Below are 17,791 nucleotides of genomic sequence, written 5' to 3'. Positions count from 1 at the left end.
TCATTCTCTGCAATCTGAGCTGGAATGATCAATAGGAATGGCGCACACAGGGAGATCTGGTGATGGAAAGAAAGGGGAGGAGCCCTCCCTGTCCTCTCATTCAAACGGTGTCACCTCCGTATTTGACCAACTGGTGGAATATGTCTTCAGGACTCTCGGAAGGCTCTGGGAGCACTCGTATCCCTAAGTACCCCCAAAGAGGAGCGGCTCCATACTGTGCATGCGCTGGAGTGGCACTTGCTTGGGCATGGGAGTATGGGGCCACCAGTCTTTGTGAGCACTTGAGGACACAAGGGCTCCCAGAGGAGAGGTAACTTCAGGGTAACCTCATATGTGTGTGTGTGTGTGTGTGTGTGTGTGTGTGTGTGTGGGGGGGGGGGGGGGGGGGGGGGGGGGGGGGCGCTCAATAGGATCCAGTGCCTTCCCTCTCCACAGGTGAGTAGCTGCTTTTTTATTTTATTTTTTTAAATCGCCACAGATTTGCTTTAATGTGCATATTTTACCAGTGAAAAATAAAAAAAACAAAAGGTGGAAAAGAAAAAAATGCTAGAGTGTAGATTGATTATATTATCTTTACTTTTTATTGGGAAAATATTTTGTTTTTTACATAAACTTTATTAGATTTCCAGTTGATACCATCACCTTAGATCTGTATTAAAGAAAACACAAAACAGCACAGCAAAATAAACCAAACCAAAGACAAAGGGTAAAAAATAAATGCACTTGTTGGTTTAAAAAATAACTTTCTTGAATAATTTGCAGAACACTAAATGTGTGTGTAGCAGAACTCCTGGAGAAGCATGTGATCAGTTTGTGTATGCTTGCATGCTTCTGATTCACTGGGGATGATCATGTGTTGGTTCTGCTTCCTGTGTAAGCCAAAGCAGGAAGTGGTCACAGTAGCGCATGACCATAGAAATCTACCACCTGGTCACAGTCTCCTCTGTACTTCTGCTACACACAAGCAACTCTGAAGGCAAATAACCTTCTCTGGTAAACTGACCCACACGTAAACCAAAACGAGTAAACATGGATTCCAGTCTATACAAAATATTCTCTATTGCTTCCAGTGTCAGAGATGTTCAGATCTTTCATTATGGTCTATTAATGGTGCTTCTGAAACTAGGATGGGTGATTGTAGGTTGTCCTAAAATACAAATAGCACTACAGAGCAAATACTGCTTCCTAACCTTCCTTCATTCTATGATAGTTACTTATTGATTGAAGGGACAGAAACACTATCCTAAGGATAAGCCCTATCAACACTTAAAACATAACATTCATTGGGAGTTTATGAGTAGGAAAACATGCATTAAAATAATGGGGAGGAGGCAGTATCAGCACCTCCTACCAGTCTAATTTTCCAGCAACCATCCCATATATAATGGTGCCTTTCAGCTCAGATATGGGCTTTTGAGGTGGTTGTCATATTACAGCTTCTCTCCCCATCAGAAGACTACTTGCCGATGGATAATCAGTAATACACCTGCAGGTATAACGTGGCTTGTGCTGGGGAGTGTCAGAGACAGCTGACTGTAATCAGGAGGAGGATAAGCCATTGGGACACAGCCTGACGGGGAGAGCTGTACAGAACTTCTGATATGGCACTACTAGTCATTTTTAGTAAGAGACTTTACTAGCGAACTAATTATGTTACTGTGATAGAAGTACAAGTAGGGTTAGCATAAAAGCTTAATTTTCACCAAGGTGCCCACATAAGAGTGAAACATGTTGGGGTCGTGGGTGGTTTAGTAATCATTATATGAGAGCACTTTGCACTGTATGGACCAATAATGTGACTAGCACACCAGGTCTAAAATACTCAACTTTGGCTCAATGGCCGGTTCTAACAGAGATGACCTACTACCGTACATAGGAGTGTTTGGCCTACTCAGTGTGCATAGTTAATGTACTGGCCAAGTGTCATATCAGCGATCTCGGCCTCTTCTTATTCATATTTATTTCTGTGCTGTTCTTTTTTTATCCTATGATCTAATAAAGGTTATGTTTTAAGCATGGATTATTCTTATTCTTAGGATTGTGTGTGTGTCTAGAATTCCCCATGATACAATTTTGTAGTTGTGTTATACTTATTTAATGGGCTCATAGTGTACTAACAACGGGTTCACACTAAACCTTGAGTTCTGAAGAGGAATTGTGGCGTAGCAAAAGAGTATGCAGAGGCATGCGACCGCACTGAGGTCCCTGGACCAGAGGGGCCCACAGGGGGCTCTTCTTCAAGTGCTGTATTTGCTCTTAATTTGTGCAGGTTTTGATGCTCTATATCAATTACTGTATATATTATATGAGTGCTTGAGGGGATCTTTTGTAAAAGTTGCATTGGGGCCCATTGTTCCTTAGCTGTGCTACAGTTTGGAATGATATCCAGTTTTAAAGCAATGCCTAGATGATGAAGGCATGGATAATTATTAGAGCACCTTATCCACAAAGCAGATTATGAGTGCACCTGGCCCAAGCACATCTCTGGGTCAATTGTGGACAATGGTGGCCAGTTCCCCAATGGTTTCCTGACTGTGAAAGTGCATTGAGGGAATTGCGAAGGTGTGAGAGGGGCCAGTACTGTGGAATAAAGATGTCACATCATATCGTTAGTGAACTCCTCAGGTGCTCATGGGATTGCATCTCACAATGTGAATGAGGCCGGAATTATCCACAGCACGGGTCTCTGTGTTGTCCATGGCAACAAATCCAGTGAGATGTAGATTAGGTACATGTTCTGCATTAAAGCATACCCCTACTTTACAAATAAATCAAAGTCTAAACCTCTAAAGAATTGTGTGAGAAATAAGTCATGTGGAAGTGTCTAAATAAATTTTGTGTGTGATGCCCACAACAGCCAATCACACCTCACTTCCGCTCTCCCTTTCTTAGTCTGAGTATTCCCATTTTAGAATATGAGGAAGTATTAGGCTCGCCCGTCGCTGAGGGTCCTCGCTGTTTACCAGACACATTAGGCACTGCAGTAGACCAGCATGTGCTATACATACATATGAGTGGGATGAATCACCATGCATCACAACAAAACACTTCCCAGCAGCTGGGGATGACTTCAGCCTATCAATAAGTGCATGAAATCCATTAGCGAAGTATCCATTATGTGAAATAATATTTACTGGCCGGCAATTAAGCAGAGTCTGCTTAGCAAAGCTGCGTAAACAAAAAATGTAATTCTCCTGAAAACAGCTTGTTGGGTTTGGTGCGGTTCAGTCCAAGCCCCGGACCAGGCAACAATGTAGGATATGGTGTCCACCGGTGAAGGGACAGACTGGGTCAAACTGTGCCGAAACACACCCTCTGTATTCAAAACACCCCTAAAACTGCTTTTTTAATACAGTTGTGTATCCAGTTTTCACTTAAAATACAAATATACTATTACTGAAAAAAGAAAAATAATTGCACAAAACCATGACATAGAGGCCCCTACTTCATAAACATTTCTTCAGAGTTTTCTCCTGCTGTGGGTGACATTTTTACACCTTATCAATAAAATGCCTTTTAGGCCACCAGCAATCAAGAAAATACTCAAGAAAACTTTGAGGGCTCTTTTACACTACATGCGATTCAGATTTCCGATTTAGATGCAATTTTACATGCAATTCCGACTTTTGATGTGATTAAAAAAAAAAGTCCTGCATCCAGAGGCGTATCTAGAGGGGTGCAGGCATGGCTCTTGCCATGGGCGCCACAGCACCATGGGCGCCATGCCTGCCCCTGTGATGTGCCCCCATGCCCCCCCCATCACTCAGACCTCAGATCAGATTAATTCTGTTATCTGGGGTACATGGCTACTTAATTTATGTATGTTGGGTGCACTTTGCTTAGTGTTAGAAAAGAGGAAAGAGAGGAAATAAGAAGAGACATTTCCAAAAAAAAAGTCTTCAGTAATATCCCGAGCCCAAAAACACAGGCAACCATTACAAATGTATGTGAGAAGAGAGGCAGTTCTTAGAGGGGAGGGCACAATTTCTATGTTTGCCATAGGCTCTATATTACCCAGATACGCCTCTGCCTGCATCCTGCATTTTTTCTGCATTTTCGTTCTTCTGTTGCTATCATCCACTGAAAAAAAATCGCAAATTGGAAATGGGAAGTGTGATTTGCAGTATAAAAGAGGCCTAATGGTACGTTTTAAATTGCAGAGTGCAGAAAGGTTGTGTTAAAGAGAAGAGGAAAAATTATCTCATCACAGAAACTCTGGAGAAAAAGTACATTGAATAAAGGCCCTACTTGATAATCTTTGATTGTGTATATTGCTGTAAACTGATGGAAAAGGAAAGCTGACTGGTTATACTACAGACAGGACTATTACTCCAGTAATGTATTATTAAAGTGCAAAGTTTAAACAGCAGCCAATCAGAAAACTATGAGGTTACACTACAATGGGCCCTGACCTAAGAAACATATTGGGGAAGGAAGGGCGTAGATGATACATCTATCAATACATTGTACATTAAATTGGTCTGAAACTCAGCATTTCATCTTTGCACTAAAAAAATATTTACAGCCTTAAACCTACTAGCAATGCAGAACAGCATTCAAACAGTTAAACACGCCACTTTGTTCTGCAGCGGAAAGCCCCTTCAGCTTATGATCCGCATCCAAAGAGGAGATAATATCTTTTGTTTACATCCCTCTGTTACATTCTTAGCTGTGCTGAAAACAAGCGCTCTGCTTTTAGCATACACATGGTTGAGAAGAGCTCACTAGAAGTTAATATATAATAAAAGCAGCTATGAATAAAATGCAATAGCAGCTTTCAGAGCAGATAAACTGTACTTGGGGAACTTGTACTTTGTAAAAGGATAACATTACTTGTGCACAAAAGCAAATATAATAACTGTATGGGTAATAAGTAGGAAAACACATTTTTATTGAATGTTATGTCAGAGTTTCAGATCACTGTAAGGAGTTATGGTGCATACATCCCCCCCCCACAGGTACTTTGTGTGAAGAATGGCCGAGCTGAGCTCACTCTGTAGTAAAAACAACACAAAAAACAAAACCTTTGCGGACAGTACATTGTGGACCAGGTTTACGCTAGCTGAATACATAGAGCTACATACATAGCTGAATCCACCAATGGAAGCGAGAATGATGGAAGGTAGACTAGACATGGCATAATATGAAAGTCTGGCACATAACAGAGATATATGCTGCATTACACAGCTAAACAATCGAACACACACAGAGCGACTCAGTCACTCAACAGGCCTCGGGTTATACATGATATTAAAATGGACTTTTTCCAGCTTGTCTCCAGGCTTCGTTTGCTCCTTTGATGCTCTCCCGCTTGACGCACTTCATGTACCCTTGAAAGCCTTGTTGTTGGGGCACATGCTGCAGAAAACACATAAAAGGGTGTGAAATGTGTATCAGCCAATAACTAAACCACAGCCAGAAAGGAGGAGGACAGTTGTTGCATGCAAACATTTTACTGGCTAAGTAAATATATTTACAGGTGCAAGTTCTCTGGGAAGAAGATTTCCTTCTTTACCATATTCCTCTGGACAGCCTCGTCTTATATGCAGAATTTTAAAGGAATACTGTAGGGGGGTCGGCGGAAAGAGTTGAACTTACCCGGGGCTTCTAATGGTCCCCCGCAGACATCCTGTGCCCGCACAGCCACTCATCGATGCTCCACTGCGCCTGCGTTGCTGTGCCTTCGCTCCCGCTGACGTCACCAGGAGCGTACTGCGCAGTACGCTCCTGGTGACAACAGTGGGAGCGAGGACACGGCAACGCAGGCGCAGTGGTTTTCAGACTTTAAAGTTCAGAAATTCCAGAAGTGAACTGGAGGCGGGGCCGGAGCATTGGCGAGTGGCTGCGTGGGCACAGGATGTCTGCAGGGGACCATTAGAAGCCCTGGGTAAGTTCAACTCATTTTCCCCCGACGCCCTTACAGTATTCCTTTAAGTTATAAAGAGTGAGAGGAATATGGAGGCTGCCATTTAATTCTCTTCTTAAGTAAAATTCTCTAAATCTTACTAAAAAACCTCAGGTGACCATCAGCGGTGGGCAGAAGCTGCTATCTTACTTAGGGCCCCATTTCATCTCAATCCTTTCCTGACGTGAGTACCAGGAAGTCCAGAACTGCTATAGATCCATATAAAAGGTGCCCATTAACGGTACAATTTTTCACTAAATGCGATCTTTCGATGTGATTTGAATGACCGTAAGTAATCTGAAGGCAATTATCAAATGTTCACATTTACTGAACGATTCTTCCTTCAAATGCGATGATATTTTCCAACTTTTGGATGGATTTTATCCCATAAAGCAATCGACCAAAGAATCATTCGCTATCGATTGCCTTCATAATTTTCTACACAATCTGATCGTAAAAATCGCATCGAAAGATCGCATTTGGTGAAAAAATTGTACTGTTAATGGGCACCTTTAAGGATATCAGGTGAATTGCTTTCAGACCTCTCTCTGAATATTTTACAGCTATTGTGCAATGTTGTGATAGCATTAAATAGCTGCGGCAGCAACTTGGCAGAGCGATTCCCCTGCTGAAAATACCTCCGCATAGTTAAGTAAAGCTTCCTCTTGGCCTTTTCAATCATTAGATTATCATCCGCCCTCTGAGCTAGCAGCCAAACTCTTCTGAATTGGACAGGATATTTATATACAGTGCGGTGAACCAGCTGCTTCAGCTTGTTTCTATAGACCTTCCTCTTCGGCAGATTGTATAACATATGAAACTGTTGAGTGCAATGGACCTTTCCAGAACGCCCTTATGGCATCCCAGCTCCCCATTCTACCCGGAGCCCAACCACACGATGCTACACCTATTGTCTCATCTAGGGTTCTACACCTTATTACGCAGAATGCATTTGCCCCTCTCCTGTGTTAATGAATGAAGCTAACGTTTAGATTCAGCCACTGGTCCAAACTTGGAAAAAACTTACCATCTCAGGTTAACTCAAACAATGACTGTGATATAACTCATCTGCCCCCACATAATCTCAGTCTCACATAATAATCTATTTTAACTAAAATTACACATTTTAAAATAAAGCTAGTGAAATCTTAGATGAGACAATGAACGCTGCTGAGATAAAGGGGTTCTCTTGGGAGGTTTTTAAAATAAAAACTGACACTCACCTGGAGCTTCTACAAGCCCCCTGAAGCTGTAATGTCCCACGCTGTACTCCTACGATCCTCGGTTCCCCGACACCGGCCCCAGTAATATATTCGTCTAACAAGACGAATAATGCTCGCTTCCGCACACGTCATCGGGAGGCAGACGCAGTACAAAGTTTTATTGTGGTGCAGTAAGCTCCCGATGACACGCGCTGCTGCAGTGGGTCTCAGCTGCCGATCAGACCTAGACTGGCGGCGGAGAACGGCGGATCGTTGGAGGACGGTGCAGCCGACATTACAGCTTCAGGGGGCGGTAGAAGCACCAGGTAAATTCCATTTTTATTTTTAACCCCCCCCCCCCCCCCCAAAGAACTCCTTTAAGGTGCCCATACATCTAATGATAATGGGCAGATTCGACAAAGAGACAGAACTCTCTCTGATCGAATCTGGTTAAGAGAGAGATCTGTCAGAAGCCCATACACCACAGGCCGATTCCCGAACGGTTTCAGCATGATATTTCCCAGGAACCGTCCGCTGCATCCACCACCTCACTGCTGCCCCTAGTGTATAAATGTACTCCCCGTGTGTGCATGTATACATTACCTGTTCTGTGCCGCCGATCGCACTGTGCCCATTCCTCTTTGGAATTGGCCGCTCTTCCATCAGCAGTATACACACCGCCGCTGCATAGTGTGACGTCACATGTGCTTTGCGTTGGCAGAGGTTTCAGTGCTCATCCTGATATCGCTCGCCGTTACCGCCATGCACCTGATCATCCGCGACGGCCCGACATCTTGCAGCATGTTCAACCGATACATGTGACCAATTTTAGCCTGAAATTGGTTGCATAGTCGATTGGGCATGCTCTTGGCCGCACTGATTTTCTTCCGATTCAATAATTATAGAATCGGATGGTTGATCAGCCGCCAAGTCGAGAGATGTATGGGCACCTTTACCGACCCCATGTGCAAAGTAATAAGATAGGCTCTCATGGGCTACAAACCTTAAAGGACAACTGTGCCGACAGGTATATGGAGGCTCCAATATTTATTTCCTTTTAAGCAACACCGGTTGCCTGGTAGCCCTGCTGATCTGATTGATCTGCATAAGTGAACAACACCAGAAATAAGCATGCAGCTGATCTTGTCAGATCTGACAAAAATGTCACAAACATCTGATCTGCTGCATGCTTGTTCAGGGGCTATGGCCAAAAGAATTAGAGGCAGAGAATAAGCGGGATAGCCAGATAACTGGTATTCCTTAAAAGGAAATAAATATGGCATCCTCTATATCCCTCTCGCTTCAGTTGTCCTTTAAATTTCTGGCGTGTCCCAGTCTTCATTCACTATTCTGCTAAAAGAATTTAACCAATTTTACAGCACCATGGTTCCACATATCTCTGGAATATCAAATGAATGTTGCTCTCTTAAGAGGAACTTTAATTCAAAATTAATCTTCCTCTCACAAGAAAACTTTACCACTTCTCAAATAGATCATTGAGGTGAAAACCCAGCTACAGTCAGATGTCATTGCCATGACAGTTTCCTGTCTGCGAACCTTGTTGCATTGTGGGAGATAACAGCTGTTGCCAACTGCCAAGCAAGCAGTATCTTCCTAATATATATATATATATATACACACATATATATATATATATATATATATATATATATATATATATATATATATATATATATATATATATATATATATATATACACACACACACACGTATCAAGAGCAAGGGCTCTTGTATCCCACAATGCCCGAGGTCTTGTACACTATAGTGTGGCACACAAACTTGTACTGTACTTACAATGACTAGACTGTAAAAGATAAAAGACTCTCCTGACTAACTGGCTCTCCATTACAAAAATATAACACAAATGTTTGGAAATCTGTTGTTTTCTACATCTTTTTAGACTCTACGACTTTACAACATATCCCATGTATTAATCAGCCTGCTTGCATTACCTTTAAGCCTCTGTGTAGTCGGTTCTTCAGCACGCCTAGGAACTCTCCATGGCTTAAGCAGTTGTCCCCATCCAGGTCAAAGATCTTGAAAACTGTGTCCAGCACATTCTCTGATAACTCCTGTCCTGTGGCCACCTTCACTGCTCTCTTAAACTCAGCTAGAAAAGATAAAATATATATTTACAGGAACAAGTCAGACCAGACATTACAGTGTAGATGGCCTTGACAGCCTTTTCACTGGCTATATACCCTCTTCATAGGAGGCCACAAGTACTTTACTGGTGGCCTCTGACAAAGCAGGTAGAGCCCTCATAATGGCTGTCAGATGCTCTACTCTACACTGTAAAGTCTTGCTGAGGATGCAATAAAAAGGCGAATCCTAGTGGTCTGGTGCCTTAACCTTTCAAGTGTAAAACTGATGAATTACCAAGCTCTTGGTCTCTGGAGGCGCAGCCACACACCTCGTTCACTCAGCTGTCTGACCATCAGCATCTAGTGCCAACCCTTTCTGCTACTTCCTGATTGCCACAAATTCTGTTGGCTAAAATGTTTTAACAGAGGAGGTCTCTTTTTTTGTACAGCAGCAGAGGGCAGGGCAAACTAGTCCAAACACAAACTGGCATTGCCATAATGTCTATGCTCATCAGTGCAGTTAGGCCTAGTTCACATCGTTAGTTCCTGGCATCTTTTAAAGTGGTAAACAGCTGACAGACTGCGTGAGCTATCTAACATGACAAGATGTCTCCTGAATTTCTAAATAATGGATTTGACATAAATTGTTTCATATCGAGTGATTAAGAGGGTATGAGGGAATTGACCTAAGTGTGGCAGTTCCCCTTTATGAGGATTGTGTAGGGGTATGAAACTGAACAGATGTGCTGAATAGAGGTTTATGTCCTGGGGAAGGGGGGTGTACAATTGTATAAGTGGAGTAAAATAACCGATGCAGATGCTAAGAAGCAGGGTAATCCAAAAAGTGCGTATGTAGCAGTGAATGAGCAACATGGGTAGCGCAGGATTTGAATACATGGAAACCGGGGAGCTATTATATGTTTTCTGTTATTTTACTAATTCGATTTTAGGAGATGGACCAATGTGTAAACGGTACTGGCCCACCTCCCACATCATCCCTGGATTAGTGGACATCCTAAAGACAAGCTGGGGAAGCGAACAGGAGGGGACGGACATATGCATACTTAATGCTAGGGGGAATGTGCGTACCCCAGCCCCTGATGAATCCCAACTCGTGATGAAACGCGTAGGGATGAGTTTGGGGACACACGCGCTGACTCTGGAGTGGACGGATGACGGCCAGGACATGGGGAGAGGTGACCGGAGCCATAAGGAACAAATATTGTTGCCTGCTGTTACACAAGTGATTTTAAAGTACGTGTTTTTAAAGCAGGGGGATACAAGTCGCCTTATTAGAGCAGTTTTATGCTATGGCAAGCTGTTGTTGGTTTAACAGGTGCTGTTATGCTGCAGTGCTTGTGAGAGGCAGGTCTTAATGAAACCTGTGGGTGAGCAGGGGCACAAAGGGAAGGGGTGTTATCTCCCTACCTACGGTGGCAGTTACCGCACACTAGTGTGTATAGTGCATGAAGGGTGTACTACTGAGGCTCTACTCCCCATGCAGGCCCGGATTTCTGCAAAGGCCACAGAGGCCACGGCCTAGGGCGATAAAATCAGATAAGATCAGAAGGGCGGCATGACTTGGAGAGAGAAGAGGTCATATGTCAAAGTAAATCATCTCCTCTGTTCCCACAGCGCAGCCAGCCAGCGCCCTGCTCTGCACTAATAGAGGAATTCCAGAGTTCCCCAATCCCTGCACCTCTCACTTCCTAATGTGTTATAACAATCAGGATCAATCATAACTGTCACCTGATGATCCAATTATTTATATGGATCAACATACAGTACAAGTGGATGTGAGAAATACCAGGGATTTACATTACAAAGCAGATAAAACTAAGTTCCGCTGAGTTCTAATGCAGGCATTCACAAACATTTCTGCTAGTTTCTTCGCCTTCTCTTTTAGAGCTGTGACACTGTCTGACCCCGGCAGTTGTAAATTACACTTTCTTATCTAGGCCTAATTTATTGCTTTTTTTTCTTCCTAGCCAGTGATCGCCTCTCTGCTTAAGTTAACTCTTTCCTGACTCATTTTCTGTCCTTCATCTCCGACCATCTATGAGAACTGCTGCAGCCTGGAATAAAAATGCTGTATGCTTCCCTTTCATTGCTAAACTGTCACTGTCACCTGAGATGTTACTACCTCAATGCTAGTGTGTATGAATTGGCATCCTTCTGCTTTCCTGTAGCATTAGAGCATTGTACCATCTTAGCCATCAGCAAAAGCAGAGAGTTTTGAATCAGGGTGATACCATTTATTGACTTAAAAGAAAAAGAGTAATCTTTCTGCTAATAAGCCTTCTTCAGACTTTGTTCCTGTATACTGTCTATATGTTAGAGCACACCACCATATGTACATTCAGCATTCAAAAGAGATGCATAGATTTTTCAGCAAATATAAATAAATGTCATTCAGATGCTTTAAAGTGGAGCTGAACTCATGCACAGGACAGAAGGAAACCATGCAGAGACATGCACCATGTATGTATTTAGAGAGCCTTTCGAATTCTTCCACATCTGTGTCTAATCACAAATTTGATATCTTCCCTGTGTCACCTGACTGCCACAGCATATAAGCTTATTTTAAAGCACAAGATGTTAATATATTTGCTTCCATGAAAGTAGGAATTAGAAACACTGTCTATTTATTGCAGGATTTGTATCAGCTGTAACTAAGAAATGTTTTTTCTTTAAAGGTTATGTTGTTGAGTATCTTTTAGAGCAGAGAGGAAGTTCTGAGTTCAGGTCCACACTAATTACAACCAAACATCCAAAGTGGGTCTTGACAGGATGTTTGCTACTTACCTGTTCTCTGTTTTGTTTGGGCTTTTCTCCATTGCACTGCCCTGCCACCTGTCTGTGGCTGTGACTGCAGCCAGTCGCACAGAGAACAAAGAAGCAGCGCATGCTCTGGCCACTCGCGCTCCCTGCCACCTGTTTGTGGCTCCGACTGCAGCCAGTCGCACAGAGGACAAAGAAGCAGCGCATGCTCTGGCCACTCGCGCTCCCTGTCACCTGTCTGTGGCTGTGACTGCAGCCAGTCGCACAGAGGACAAAGAAGCAGCGCATGCTCTGGCCACTCACGCTCCCTGTCACCTGTCTGTGGCTCCGACTGCAGCCAGTCGCACAGAGGACAAAGAAGCAGCGCATGCTCTGGCCACTCACGCTCCCTGTCACCTGTCTGTGGCTCTGACTGCAGCCAGTCTCACAGAGGACAAAGAAGCAGCGCATGCTCTGGCCACTCACGCTCCCTGTCACCTGTCTGTGGCTCCGACTGCAGCCAGTCGCACAGAGGACAAAGAAGCAGCGCATGCTCTGGCCACTCACGCTCCCTGTCACCTGTCTGTGGCTCTGACTGCAGCCAGTCGCACAGAGGACAAAGAAGCAGCGCATGCTCTGGCCACTCACGCTCCCTGTCACCTGTCTGTGGCTCCGACTGCAGCCAGTCGCACAGAGGACAAAGAAGCAGCGCATGCTCTGGCCACTCACGCTCCCTGTCACCTGTCTGTGGCTCTGACTGCAGCCAGTCTCACAGAGGACAAAGAAGCAGCGCATGCTCTGGCCACTCACGCTCCCTGTCACCTGTCTGTGGCTCCGACTGCAGCCAGTCGCACAGAGGACAAAGAAGCAGCGCATGCTCTGGCCACTCACGCTCCCTGTCACCTGTCTGTGGCTCTGACTGCAGCCAGTCTCACAGAGGACAAAGAAGCAGCGCATGCTCTGGCCACTCACGCTCCCTGTCACCTGTATGTGGCTCTGACTGCAGCTAGTCGCACAGAGGACAAAGAAGCAGCGCATGCTTTGGCCACTTGCGCTCCCTGTCACCTGTCTGTGGCTCTGACTGCAGCCAGTCTCACAGAGGACAAAGAAGCAGCGCATGCTCTGGCCACTCACGCTCCCTGTCACCTGTCTGTGGCTGTGACTGCAGCTAGTCGCACAGAGGACAAAGAAGCAGCACATGCTTTGGCCACTTGCGCTCATTGTAATTTCTCGCTCCTGCCCAGATGTGCACAGCACCCGAGGCTGGTACAGTGTTATGCATTCTTGACGAGTACCAATCATACATCAGCGTAATTTCTCAAGTATGCATTCCCAGAACACTATCGGCTGCTGTGCACATTCGGGCAGGAGCGCAAATTTCCATCGTGAGAGGACAGAGCATCCACTGATTCTTTGTTCAATGAGGGGCACAGCAGCACAACTGAAATGAGCCCATTTCAGTTGTGATCGCTACTTTCAGTTGTGATCAGTGATCGCTAGTCAGATAGTTGGACAGAATGTTTTTTGGTGGTGGTGGCGGGGGGGGCGCTTGGTGACAGCAGGCCTAGGGCACTGGTAAGTACAAATCCGGCCCTGTCCCCATGAGAGGTCCTCTCTCTGCTTTACTTTGTTTTTAAGCTTTAAAGTGTCTAAATATTGACTGTCAGCCTGTGAATGGCGCAACTATCAGATTGAAAACAGTTGATTGATATCTATATGTCAGAACAGTTGTGACTTCTTACAGCAGTGGTACTCAAACAAAGGTCCACGCGAACACGCTGAAATCAGCGCATAGAGATTTCGGCGCAGCCGGCGCCACCATAGGCTGTAATACGAATTACGCCTATAGCAGCGCACAGGGAGTAACTTCGGCGCCGTCAGAAGACGGAGCTGAAGTTACTTTTAAAACATAATAATTTGGCTTCCAGCGATTGCTGGAAGGCAAATTATTTCATTCCCCACCATCCATGGCGGCCTGGAGGGGGAATAGTAATTAACACGGCCTGGACTTGTGCAGCAGCAGGATCAGCCATACCGGCTGTATCCTGCGTCCAAGTCTCCTGCGCCGTTCTCTCTCGTACGCGGCCGGCGGGCCGAATGCGGCCCCCTGAGGCTTTTTTACCGGCCCCCCCACACACAAAATTTTTATACTTATAGATGCGGGCAGCTGCATCTTTAAATATTGGTGGCCCGCATATAGAATAGCAGTTCTTACACCAACCTTCCACATGGAAGCCAGAAAACAGTCATTTGCTGGCTTCTTGGTTTTGCTTCAGGCTTTTGCAGGCCATTGGGTGACATTATGGCTCACATATGACTTGCTATGTTAAGGTCACGATATCTTCACTGTATTGGTGGCATAATAGTTGCACATGCTATGTTGGTGGGCATACTACCTGCACAGGCTGTGGTGGGGGGCATACTATCTGCATATGCTATGGTGGGGGGCATACTATCTGCATATGCTGTGTTGAGGGCATAATACCTGTACTTGCTGAATTAACATCTGCTCTGGTTAAATGGGAGGCATGAGGGCTGCCCATGTTAATAGGCGCTGTCTACCATACCTAGGCTCAATGTTATGTTTTTCTACATTATTTCATGTATACGATGCGATGCGACTATCGCGTCACATTCCATCACTTCTTCTGCTGTTCGCGTCACTTCCTGCGGAAGTGTATAGGAAGAGACGGAGGATACCGCCGTGCAAGAATGTGCAGCATGCAGTTGATTCTCTGATTGCTTTGCACTGTTCCTCATAATCAGCACGTAATAGAAACTGGTCCATTGCCATGCATTGGTTTCAGTACAGCCGCAGTGCGGCGCGGCTTCCACCACCGCGTGTAGAGGAAACGGGCACTAAGTCGATAAACTATATCCTATTTCAGCTTACAGTAAACCTGAGATGAAAACAAAATTGGTATTTACCAGGGATGGGCCCACGAGTAACCATGAGTCAGTAAGGACTCTAATTCGTAATTAAAATGAGCCTTAATTGCCGCAGCTGGATGATAAGGGGTTATTTACTCATAATTCCGCCGTCCTGCCTGCGCTCCAAAAAAGCTTGCACGCGTCCTATTGGTCACATTGCAAGCCTCACCACCGCTCATTTCTTCCTTCCGGCTTGAAGGAGGAAGTGCCCGTAGTGAGGCTTGCAACGCATCCAATAGGACGCGTGCAGCCTGTTTGGAACGCAGGGCGGACGGCGGAATTATACGTAATTAACACTTTATATCCCTGCCACACACCTGCAGCAATTAATCCTCATTTGAATAACGAGTAACCACTCGTGCTGAGCAAGCCTACTCGTGAGCCCATCCCTGGTATTTTCTTAGGGCTGTTGGGTACCTCAGTGTCCTACTGGTCCCCTTCTTTGTGCCGCTGTCAGCCCTGGTTCAGTTGTGGACTATTGCGCAATTTTTATACTTATAGATGCGGGCAGCTGCATCTTTAAATATTGGTGGCCCGCATATAGAATAGCAGTTCTTACACCAACCTTCCACATGGAAGCCAGAAAACAGTCATTTGCTGGCTTCTTGGTTTTGCTGCAGGCTTTTGCAGGCCATTGGGTGACATTATGGCTCACATATGACTTGCTATGTTAAGGTCACGATATCTTCACTGTATTGGTGGCATAATAGTTGCACATGCTATGTTGGTGGGCATACTACCTGCACAGGCTGTGGTGGGGGGCATACTATCTGCATATGCTGTGGTGGGGGGCATACTATCTGCATATGCTGTGTTGAGGGCATAATACCTGTACTTGCTGAATTAACATCTGCTCTGGTTAAATGGGAGGCATGAGGGCTGCCCATGTTAATAGGCGCTGTCTACCATACCTAGGCTCAATGTTAAGTTTTTCTACATTATTTTCATGTATACTCCGGCCCACCAGCAGTCTGAAGTATGTTGACCCGGCACTGGACCAAAAAAGTATGGGGACCCCTGTCTTAGAGGGTAGCATGGCAAGGGATGGTAGTAAAAACACGTCCTGGCAAATGTGAAAAATAAAACGTAACCAGGTGCTTGACCACCACAACTGAAAATCTTAAAGGGAACCTTAAATGAACGGGGGTGGATGGGTTTCAGGGGGAGGGGGGGGTAAAGAGTTTCAATTACCTGAGGCTATTACCAGCCCCCTGCAGCAGTCCGGTGCCCTCGGAGCCGCTCTGGAATCCTCCAGTCCCCCGCTGTCACTTAGTTTCGTTTTTGACAACTCACCAGTCGGCCGGCCGCCATGCGCATTATTGGACGCATTCCCTACTGCAATCAGCGCTGTTGCGCACCGCAACGCGTACAAAAATATCTACGCGTGCGGAATGCAGCAACGCGTATTTTTGTACGCGTTGCGGTCCGCAACAGCGCTGATTGCAGTAGGGAATGCGTCCAATAATACGCATGGCGGCCGGCGACTGGTGAGTCGTCAAAAACGAAACTGACAGCGGGGGACTGGAGGATTCCAGAGTGGCTCCGAGGCCACAGGACTGCTGCAGGGGCTGGTAATAGCCCCAGGTAAGTTAAACTCTTTACCTCCGTTCAGTTAAGGTTCCCTTTAAGTGGTTTGCCACATTTCCCAGCATGCTTCACCTGGATTCTAGTAAAAGAGTAGAAAGCTCCAGACCACATAAAGCTTCATACACACGCTACGCTGAACGTGGCCTCACATGCAGAAGCAATAATAATTGCCTTCAACATACTCACCTAGTTTGACTGCTCTGTTGGCCACACTGAACATCTTCACTGTGATGGAAAAATCTTCCAGGTTGTTCATGAAATGATAAAAGCTCTTGAATTCATCTAAGCTGATGCTCTATAATGACAACATAGAATAATAGAATTATTAGTATGCATGCTGGAAACTCCGTGTATAGAGGTTGTACATGATAATTGTTGTGTCTGTGTTCAGGCGTCCATCTAACTCACAGCATACATCAGCAGAATATCAGATCAGTCGCTTGGAGCATAGGACGTTTTCTTTTATTGCATCAGCAATACAGCAATTCAGTAGTCAGCTTGGTTACAGTGCTTTGCATAGGATAGGAGAGGTAAGGTATCCATGATTGAAAAGACATTTCTCATATACAGAGAATGCTCTCTACGAAGCATTAATTAGTGATGGATTAGTTACGTCCCATTGTAGGTGGGCTGTGGGTGGATTATAGGTGTTAACAGAAGTTACCATATTTTTCGGACTATAAAACGCACCTAGGACAAAAACCAGGGGAAAAAATATATGCTAAACCTGGTGCATCCATGGTGAAGGGGCATCTTGTGGATTATGCCCCCTTTGTACCTCGTGTCACCCATGTGTCTGCCTCTGTCCTCCTTTGTGTCCGCCTCTGTATGGGCACAGTACAGGGAGTCCCCGACATTGCGGTGGGTTGGAGGTTGATATTGGCAGGCATTCACAAGTCAGGAACTCCCTACATTTGGACTATAAGACGCAGTGATTTACCCCCTCCCCCCCCCCACCCACCCACATACACACACTTTTGGGTGAGAAAAAGCAAGTTTTATAGTCCAAAAAATACAGTAACTTTCATTCGCTGACTACAGCATCTTATGTGAGACCCTCAAACTATGGGCTTGTTTGTGCCATGTAATGCTGACATGGAGTCATCTCGTCTCCTGGTCAGCATGACATGACTTTAAATGGCACTAGATTAACCACTTCCCCACCCCCATAAACACCACAGCAATTTTCACATTTCACAATCCTCCCATTCATTCACCAATTACTTTATTGCTACTTATCATAGCTATAGGATCTATACATTGTCTTTTCGACACAATTTAGGCTTTCTTTGGGTGGTAC

General features: G+C 45.0%; 1 protein-coding gene across 2 annotated transcripts in view; it reads right to left on the bottom strand.

Annotated features, from left to right (window-relative positions):
* Window positions 1-558: 558 nt before the first annotated feature.
* The window catches only part of MICU2 (mitochondrial calcium uptake 2), a 419,619-nt gene continuing 402,386 nt past the window's right edge, over window positions 559-17,791 (bottom strand). For both annotated transcript variants that reach the window (XM_068266953.1, XM_068266952.1), the window contains exons 10-12: window positions 16,678-16,786; window positions 9,082-9,239; window positions 559-5,358 (exon numbers count right to left, since the gene is read on the bottom strand). In XM_068266953.1, the coding sequence (XP_068123054.1) occupies window positions 5,251-5,358; window positions 9,082-9,239; window positions 16,678-16,786 (375 nt within the window). In that variant the 3' untranslated portion in view covers window positions 559-5,250. The remainder of the gene's footprint in view (window positions 5,359-9,081; window positions 9,240-16,677; window positions 16,787-17,791) is intronic.

The sequence above is a fragment of the Hyperolius riggenbachi genome, chromosome 2 (assembly GCF_040937935.1).
Source record: "Hyperolius riggenbachi isolate aHypRig1 chromosome 2, aHypRig1.pri, whole genome shotgun sequence".
NCBI classification, from domain to species: Eukaryota; Metazoa; Chordata; class Amphibia; order Anura; family Hyperoliidae; genus Hyperolius; species Hyperolius riggenbachi.
This window is presented reverse-complemented; position numbering and strand designations above follow the sequence as displayed.